Source organism: Dendroctonus ponderosae, unplaced genomic scaffold (genome assembly GCF_020466585.1).
Source record: "Dendroctonus ponderosae isolate FM_Combo_2020 unplaced genomic scaffold, Dpon_F_20191213v2 Dpon_F_20191213_3, whole genome shotgun sequence".
Lineage (NCBI taxonomy): Eukaryota > Metazoa > Arthropoda > Insecta > Coleoptera > Curculionidae > Dendroctonus > Dendroctonus ponderosae.
In genome coordinates this window covers 15,719,044-15,728,011 of record NW_026018508.1, presented here as the reverse complement: position 1 = coordinate 15,728,011, position 8,968 = coordinate 15,719,044, and the positions used below count along the sequence as shown (strand labels likewise).

The window sequence follows — 8,968 nt, the reverse complement described above, 5'->3', positions numbered from 1 at the left end:
GATACAAGGGCGAAAAGTGTCGTTTTGTTTTTGACACCAGAGACAAAGTCGAGTTTAGGAGTTCCAAAAACGGATTTTCGCTCTCGTATCGAACAAAATTGTTTATTCGAATAAAGGACATAACACGAACAATAAGTTATAATTAATGAAAATAACCAAAAATAAAAGCCGTCAACTTCATATTTAACATTTGATGTCAATGCCATTTTTGAAATTGTCATGTTTTGACTTTCGTAATTTTCAAAAGCGTACTTTTGTAAGCATATACAAGTGAAACAATGAGTGTTGAAAATCCAAGTGCTGCTTTCACGGTATGGTCTTTGTATAACATGCATATTTTGCATAAAGTTTGCGATCTTTACAAAAAATCGTGTTTTGCTTGTGGCAACATCGGCGAGTGCTAAAAATAGACCATTTGAACGACTTTGAGACTGAACTTGTAACAAAGTTAAAATTTACAAATTGTGAGTAAATTTTTAATTATGATCAATAGTTCTCTATAAAGCTGCGTAATTCATTAAAAAAGCCTGTCAGTTACATTTTAATGAAAATACTTCAAAATATTATGAGAGTGGCACGTCCAATTTGTCAGATTTACTTTTGCGCACATGTGCGTAAAGGGCCGTGCGTAAAAGTAAAACAAATGAACAGTAAAGAAAAGTGCTTCTTTTTTATCATCGCTTTTGATCGAAAAATGGCACTTTTAGATTCATTCGAATAAAAAAGAGATTCTTTATGATCATCGCTTCTAATCTAAAAATGCGACTTTTAGTTTAATTCGAATAAAAATACCCTTGCTGGAAAGAGATGGCGATTTCATCTCTTTCCAACCGTCACAGGCAGTTAGTCATCAAGGCAGTTAGCTTCGGTTGAAACCGTCAGTTGTCATTTTTTTGGGGGAAAGTCAAGTTGAATTTGAAATCCTGACAACTCTGTCAGTGAGACTCGAAAATATGAGTCTTGAACATAAAGAAGTCCAGAGCGATTTAAACTTTGGCGACACATTCAAACAGGAAGTTTTCCATTGCATTGCGTACATTACGCATAAATGTAAGTAAATAAAGCGCAGAAACCAACCAGTTTGCAGCAAAAGACTTCCCAATCACTCGCAGGTCCACTGATGCAGAAATTGTTCTGCCAATGGGCCTTGCTGACCTCTCGCCAGCAGATTTTGCTAAACTATATCGCGTTTTATGCTCTGGATCAAAAGGAAATGGTTGTTTTTGCCGGCATTATCAAAGGTCTGCAGTTTTGGGACGCCTTGCAAGACACGGAGGGTAAGTAAACAAGCGCATGTTGCCATTTATTTATTCGGCGGGGTTTTACACAAAAGACGCTTTGTGAGAGATTTTTGAATTTGAGTACAAATACAAAATACAAAAATCAAATTTTAACATTTGCTGGCAAAAATTGCTTCAAATCGATTCGTTGATATAACGATGGACCGAACAGTTGCGTGTAACACCGAACAGTTGCGAATAAGTGACACCACTTTTAAGAATTTTTTTTATTGTTAAAAATTTTTATTTTTTATTTGGACTGTATTTCTGCCCATTTTAATTACGCGTTCATTATTAATATTTTCTCGAAATTTGTCCAGGATGCGTATCTGAAAATCTGATCTCTAAAGCGTATTTTTTGTCGTTTTTTTCGATCATTCTATAGCTTTGGTTTAGCCCAGACCGTTTCTAGTCAGTTAAACATTTTTGGATTGGTTTTAATTTGAAACTGGTGAGTTTTTGGAGGTTTTGGGACGACGTTGTCAACAAGAAAGTTGAAAAAAGAATTGAAAAAAAACCTTTCAAATCATTTGAATACTTCTTGGAAATTTGACGATTTTTTTCAATGTTTTTAAATGTTTTGTAAAAGAGAAAAAACTGCATGCTCCCATCTGTAAAGCCTTCCATTCCTCTAAATTTTCCCAAATATGAAATAGAAACCAATAACCCGCTATGAAAAATACACACGTTGAGCTCCATATGAAAGCAAATTGCAAATTTTACAGGAGCGTGCGGTTACCATCAAAACCCTTTAGAGTTCAGCTTCAACAGGGAGCAAGAAAAGCAGATATTTAACGTTATATTGGACATCAGTAAAATGATAAGTACGATAAGCGCAAAAATGAAAGTCTGTAGCCAGCTGCTGGAATTCAAGGCTTGTAGTCGCCAGCAAAAATTCGATTTTGAACCAATTTCCCCGGATAGGGGTGATAACTAGCAAATAATTTTTACCGCACTGAATATTAACTTAGAGGAAATTTATTAGCCATGTTGCAAATAAATAGGTACTAAGAGTTGCATTGAATAGATGATGAGATAAAGGACAATCTAACAAAAACTATCTTAAAGTTGAATAAAAGTGAAAAACAATTTGTTGGTTATAAATATAATCTATAAAATAAACCGTTTTCCCACGGGTTTAACATTAGGAAACTTCCGGGAACGGATGGGTTCGGGTTCATCGTCTGAGAAATTTTCGTTCAGAGAGATTTTGGAAATATCCCCAGGGCCCACACGTTCCAGCTGGTGATAACTGATGACGGTAACTTGAGGCCTTAATGGTTTTACCTGCAATAGAGGAAAACAGGTTGAAAGAAGTTTCCTGAAATGGTCTTCCTCCCGAAATGACTGCGGAGTTTTTAAGCTTGAATCTACAAAACCGCCAAACGATCAAAATGGAGAATCTTTATTCGTTTTGAACCAAATTGAAATTGCTTTTCAGCTTCAAGTCTTCACTTCGACCTACCTTTTTAAACTTCTTAAAATTCCGTTCCCCGACAGAATTTTGCGTTTTATTAATCGGTGGCGTCGGTCTTTCATGGACTGAGAATGTCGTCACTTGGATGCAATCCCTAAGAGCTTTGGAAATTTCGAGCAACTCCGGATCATCATCCGTGTTGGCTTTGACCGAATGAACGCTTGGTAAGCTCTTAGAAATCCATCTAAAGTTGACCGAAAGTTGCTTAATGGAAATGGCCGAATGCACAGATATGTTTCTAGTCGATTCGAGCCGTGATTCTGGTGGAGGTGAATTTTCAATCTCAATTTCTTCCATTTTAACCGTTGGAGTGGGACGATTTGTGCTCATAATACTGGCAAAGGGATTGCTCGATTTCCGTGCAGTTTCTGGTCTGGTTGGTTTGCTGATGGGTTTGAAAAGGGCGAACGGGTTGGCCGATCCAGTTTTGCTCTTTTTAGACGCCGGCGTCGACATGTTAGTAAATGGGTTGATTTTCAAACACTTCTCAGCGTCGTCTGAAGCTTTCCGCTTTTGGCTCTGGAAATGTTGTCAATAATCAGCTGCAATGAAGTTGCAAGGAATAGTTACCTGCAAAGTGCTATTTGCCATTATTCTGCTAGCTTCTGATGTGTTTTCCTGTCGTTTTGGAAGATTGATGGATTGGTCCAAAGATATCCACTTCGTTGGTTTGCTAGAATATCAAACAAAACACACAGTAAAAAACATAATTCGCGGCTCTAGCGCTGTTTACCTGGTGTTATTGTCCAGCTTCGGTTTTTTGCATAGTGGGCTCTCTATTTCCTTTCCGTTAAGCCTTTTGAGCGGTTTTGGCTGAGCATCCACTTTCCTAACCCAATGATCTGGTGGAAGGCTTTCAGGTATGGCTTTCTCCGTTTCAACAGCCAAACTCTTGGAAAATGCCGGTTGTGTTTGAGTTTCCCCAACTAGCACGTTTCCCAGTTGCGTTTTGTCATCGGGAACAGCAAACACCTGGGCTGCTTTATTGAAGCTGGGGTTGCAATTTACGTCGCAAGAGCACGACACAATGGCTAGAGCGATTTCGTTGACGGGGATCATTCGCTTCTTCTGCTTAGCCATGCTTTTTACTAAAACCTGGAACGACTCATCGCCGTCTTCATCATTATCAGATTTAATCAACAAATGTTCCAACGGACTCGTGCTAATGTCTGAAACAGTTTTTGGCTCTTCGTCCCACGAGAAGCAACTTCCACCTGAAAAACCGCATTTAAACTAGTTTGGCTAGAATATACATTACCAAACTTGCCACAGCTTTTAATAACGTCCTCAAGCTGCTTCTTAGTGCTCGCCTTTAAAAAGACAAACATTTTGTTCTCAAACAAACTTTTCCGCCTTTCGTCGTATGTACACTCAAAGTCGGAACTAAACAGATGCTCAGCCACGGGCGGCTTTCGATATTTAGACAAATCGGGCGCCGGTCTGCTGTTTTTAATTGCCTTTGCGTAATCAGCCCAATAATCAAGAGTCACTATCGGTTTTCCTTGCACCAACGCATGCAGAACCTTGACAGTAAGCGTGAGCTTTTCCACTACTAAATGGGTGCAGACCGAGGACCATTTGTCCATGTACTTGCTGTTGCAGACTTTCAGATGTTGCTTTAGAATTGTTTTCGTATCCGTGCTTAGCCCGCTTGCTGATACAATAAACGTGGGGCACTCGAAACTAGAGATTAAGGTGATATTATAGTTATATCCCTCATGTGGCCTCACATAGCCCTCATGTGTGAGTTTTTTTGGCCTACCGGAATTTGCTTTGGAGAATCCCAAAGTGGATTAAATCCATATGTTTCAAATTGACTGGCACAAACGGTTCCAACTTGGAGCCGTTGTATAGAGTCTGGTACCTTGATTTGCTGTCTTCCAGGGTCACCGATCCATCCTAAAAAATACCCTAAGTTGTCTTCGATTCACAGTGTAACGAAATTGTTCGAAGTTTAAAGATTAAATTTGGTGGTGGTGCTGGAATTACCTTCACTCGAAGTCTTGCGTGCTCCCTGCTAATGGACTGGTCATTCAGAATCAAAATATCGCAGTTTTTCCTTCCCAACACGTAATCTTTTTCTTCTGGCAACGTTATGGAGTCTCCTGGAACATGTGAGGGGCGGTGGAATTTCCCCGATATTTGTTTACGTTATTCACTTACCACCTTCAAGGTGTTCAAGCAGAAAGATCATTTTTTTACGGTTTAACTCGGTTTAAACACAGTTTAGTGAAAAACTATAATTTCATTTGTTTATCAATACGACAATCATTGGCAATACTAGGTTATGTTTTGACTTGATTGATTTTGAATTAACAATCTTCTCTTTAGCAAAAAATATTAATAATTATCTTTCAAATCTTTGTGTGGGCAAAAGCCAAAATATAAATAGTTTTAATAGAATGTCTTTCAATACGACTAACTAATAAGCTTTGGAGACAAACACATTAATAAAAATTAATTAATTAATCCAGTCACGACCTATGTAGAGGTTTTCAAAATTTTCTTCCTCTCTATAGATCGGACCTAAAAATAACCCAACATTTTCAATTCACAGATCACAGAGTAACGTCTGTGATCTGTGATCTGTGTTTAATTGTTTACTGACATTGTGAAATACAAGTGTTACGTGAGTGAAAATGCCCCAAGGAGTCCCTCCTGGGGGACCCAAGAAAAAGCCATGGAGGAAAATCTTGTATGAAAAGCAGGCCTACCCAGACAATTACACTGACCACAACATTTTCCTCAAAGACCTCAAAAAGAACATCGATTTCCATGAAGTGAGTTTCCTTGAGGCCTGTTTGGGCGCCAATTTGGTGCTGCAGGAATTTTGCACGGTTGTCTTCTTCGCTGTGGTTTACATGTACATGGTAAGCCGATGGATAGAGTCCTGGGTGTTGCTCTATGGTATGACTTTCACTGGGTTTGTGTGCTTCGTGTTCTACAGATGTATTCGCTTGGTTAAGACCCCACAAGACTTCACGATAGATCGCAAAAAACACAGTCTTGGGCATGATGTAAGAACAGTGTTGACTTTTATCGCTTTCGGTCAGCTATTTTCGCCAGTGCTACACACTCTAACAGACACCATAAGCACGGACACTATCCATACTATGGCCTTTCTGATGTTTATAGTGCATTTAGTGTTTTTTGATTACGGAGTACCTGCAGCCATAGTGTCTAAGAGTGTCTCCTTGAGTGCGGCAATATTTGCCTCAATTTGCCTGGCCTCAAGGCTGGCTTCAGCTTCGGAAGCCTTTGTTTTGCTGGCACTGGCCACTCAACTGTTCGCACTCTCTCCCATTCTGCGAAACCTTTTCAACCATCACCCCATCATAACTGCCATTCTGTTTTTGATAGATTTGCATTTTTTACTACTCATATCTAGTGTAGGTGCAGTACTTTTTCTATCAGCGGTTTTTCTGATAAACCTCATCTGTCCAGTCTTGTTTGTAAAATACCAAAAGCACAAAGACAATATTTATGGGCCCTGGGATGAGGCCGTGGTGAAAGACGTGGATAATATAAGGTTCTAAATGACAACACAGTATATCACATTTATAGTGTATTTCTTAAATAAATGCAGAATATCGCTGTTTATGTACAAACATAAAAATGAACATTAAATAACCTAAATAGTAAAAAAAACTGTACAGAAAACCTTAAAAACTATTGAGATTTATGAAAAATAATTATACACACCTTAATCTAAAAGTTAAAAGAAATATCTAAAAAGCAAAGCTAAATGGTGTTTTGCGCAAAACAGTGATCGAGACGTTGGCATTATTGCACTAAAATCCTCAATTAAATGTCAAAACATGTAATTGAATTTCGCCAGGCTTGGAAGACCTCTATGAAACCCAAGTAGCTAAAAAATGTAAAACAACGCATCCCGCAAAAGGATGGAATTCATGTTGGATGTGTTTGTTATTCGCCTTAGCTGAAACGGTGGCTTGGACTAGGTTTATAGTCTTTTAAAGCTTAAAGAACAACTATCCACCAACCAGTTTGCATAAAACTATGATAACAATCAAGAGTTCAGCAATTTCCTCGTATGGATTTAGTGTATTGTGTTACAATCGTTATCCAACTAGACTGAGTAAATTCAGAACTGGACACAACCATGCAAACATCCACTATAGGCGGTAATTGAGCCCAAAAGACCTGAATATCTTATAAATAATACTGAGCAATCTCGAGAAGCCTAGTCCAATCCGTTTTAAACAGGATTTTCCTAACACATCTATCACTTTTCCAGGCCGCAATTATCCACGTTCTGTCCAGCTCCGATTATAAATAAATATATTATGCAAATTTCTGATAAATCTAAACTTTAACCTTTTTACAACGCACTCATACCGCCGGTACAGACTGAATAAGGTTTAGTAAATGGCCTTATCACGTTTCCTCAACTATTTAATTGCTTATCATGTAAAGTCAGTATTAAGTTTAAGTCCCTCCCTAGTAGCCAGCACCTTTTTCGCCAGTCGTATCTAAGCCTAAATCGTCCACCGTATGTGGGGTTTTAAAATTATTGCCCGGAAAAAGATGCAGGTTATCCGTGTTTCTCATTATACAGTTTTATTTAATTAGCCAGGTGCGCGTTTCGTTCTTACCCTTAATGTAACTGTTTCTAAGGTCTGATAATCCTACCTAGCATGTAAACCTATCGAAATCACTAAACCAAGTCTTACAAGTTGCTTAAAATATATTAATATTATTATTATACCACAGCGTTCAAGGTTTTGTTTGTTGGTGGGCTTTATCGACATGCTACCTATTTACAACCTACATGCTACATGGTTTCGAACTACTTTACTTAAACCAGATCTGATTCGCATCTATTTCTGAGAAACTGGATACTTTAATGGAACTGAATTGAAATTGAATAGGAGTTTTTTTTTAATTGAGCGCTTTACTAACCCAGTAAGCGGCTAATAAATGTTTCTTTTATTTAACTGTAAATATTAATAGAAATTACTGGTTGGAATTGGGAGTCTGATAAAATTATGTTTTGATGTTCCACTAGGGTGGTTCGATTGGCGATGTTCACAGAAAATGGCTAATTCAGTCGCATTAGTGGAACGATCAAGCTTTTGACTTAAAAACAGTTGAAATGTAAATTATAAAAATCTTCCGAATAGAATGCTTAGAAAGCACATATTCAGATAATAATGTAGAATGAAAAAACGTGTTATAAAATATGAGTATACATATTTGATTCAGCCACCGCTAGGGCCTATACGAAAAAATAGACTATATTGGAAATATGTAACAATAAATCTAGAAAGACTGCTGAACAACAAACAAAACCTGCTAATTTCTAACCTACCTGATAAAGCAAGTCCGACATAGTTTGTTGGGCCCTATGCAGTCGTCGTGGCAGAAGGCGCCGCATTTTTTACACACGACCATCGCCTTCAGGCTGCAGGCGCACGAATCGTTCTTCGGCTGCTGCATCACCATCTGGCTTTGCATCACCGTCGCCGGATGATCGGCGATCACATTCTCACCAATGATGGTGTAATTGTTCATGTGACTCTCTATACTTACATCGCCGTACACTACGCCTGGCGGCAACCGCTGCCGCCTCGTTACCGCCTGCGTCCCGGGATTCGGACACTGGACGACAAAGTCGTTCGGTTGATTTTGCTGAATGGTTGGATGATCGGCTTCAACACTAGCAGGCCGTCCTCTGCCAGTGATCAGCTGCGACATTCCCACAGTGTTTATCGCATTGCCTATGGTGGGCTGTTGAGCGGGCGGCGCTGAAGAGGAGCGCGGCACGTTGTGTTGATCGACTACACCAGTGCGCTGCACCAGTATGTACTGCCCGACTGCTCCCACTTGGTTTTGACCATCAACAATCTGAAAATAACATGGATTTTTCATAAATGCCAGTGGATCAACCGTGAGGGATGATTAAAGACAAAGGAAGAGCAACTGAAGAAGTTTGGAATGTTACATAGGAAGAACAGGAGAAACGGCGCTTAGAACATCAAAGGATCAAAAGCAAGAAACTAATCGCGGTTGAGATCAAGAGAGCTGAAAAGAGCTGAAGCTTATAGTAAGTTTACACATGCATGGATTTAGTGGCGCCAGTGATGTTGATTTGATGGTGTTCCATCTATCCATTAATTGTGAATGGTTTTCATATGCCAGTTTTTGTTGATCCCTATTATATACCATACCATCAGCAGGGATAAGATTC

At 38.9% G+C, this 8,968-nt stretch overlaps 4 protein-coding genes across 8 annotated transcripts in view; 2 read left to right on the top strand and 2 right to left on the bottom strand.

Moving 5' to 3' along the window:
• The first annotated feature begins 769 nt into the window (after positions 1-769).
• LOC125504009 lies at positions 770-2,369 on the top strand. Its single transcript, XM_048665288.1, has 3 exons — positions 770-1,050; positions 1,113-1,277; positions 2,006-2,369. The coding sequence occupies exons 1-3, from the start codon at positions 954-956 to the stop codon at positions 2,215-2,217; spliced, it is 474 nt and encodes a 157-aa protein (XP_048521245.1). The 5' UTR covers positions 770-953; the 3' UTR covers positions 2,218-2,369.
• Positions 2,370-5,072, bottom strand: LOC109538705 (nibrin). 2 transcript variants are annotated; one of them, XM_019906073.2, is made up of 8 exons: positions 4,921-5,072; positions 4,747-4,862; positions 4,520-4,656; positions 4,025-4,440; positions 3,491-3,971; positions 3,328-3,430; positions 2,746-3,276; positions 2,370-2,567 (listed from the first exon to the last, which is right to left on the bottom strand). In XM_019906073.2, the coding sequence occupies exons 1-8, from the start codon at positions 4,949-4,951 to the stop codon at positions 2,391-2,393; spliced, it is 1,992 nt and encodes a 663-aa protein (XP_019761632.2). In that variant the 5' UTR covers positions 4,952-5,072; the 3' UTR covers positions 2,370-2,390. The 2 variants fall into 2 exon arrangements, with proteins under 2 accessions (XP_019761632.2, XP_048521243.1); XM_048665286.1 differs by lacking the exon at positions 4,921-5,072 and having other exon boundaries at positions 4,520-4,677; positions 4,747-4,914.
• A 225-nt stretch (positions 5,073-5,297) lies between these two features.
• LOC109538644 (phosphatidylinositol N-acetylglucosaminyltransferase subunit C) lies at positions 5,298-6,373 on the top strand. Its single transcript, XM_019905992.2, has one exon. It carries the CDS (start codon positions 5,397-5,399, stop codon positions 6,291-6,293), a length of 897 nt encoding a protein of 298 aa, XP_019761551.2. The 5' UTR covers positions 5,298-5,396; the 3' UTR covers positions 6,294-6,373.
• Positions 6,310-8,968, bottom strand: part of LOC109538643 (putative Polycomb group protein ASXL3) — a 9,201-nt gene continuing 6,542 nt past the window's right edge. For all 4 annotated transcript variants that reach the window (XM_019905988.2, XM_019905990.2, XM_019905989.2 and 1 more), the window contains exon 6: positions 6,310-8,625. In XM_019905988.2, the coding sequence (XP_019761547.2) occupies positions 8,086-8,625 (540 nt within the window). In that variant the 3' untranslated portion in view covers positions 6,310-8,085. The remainder of the gene's footprint in view (positions 8,626-8,968) is intronic.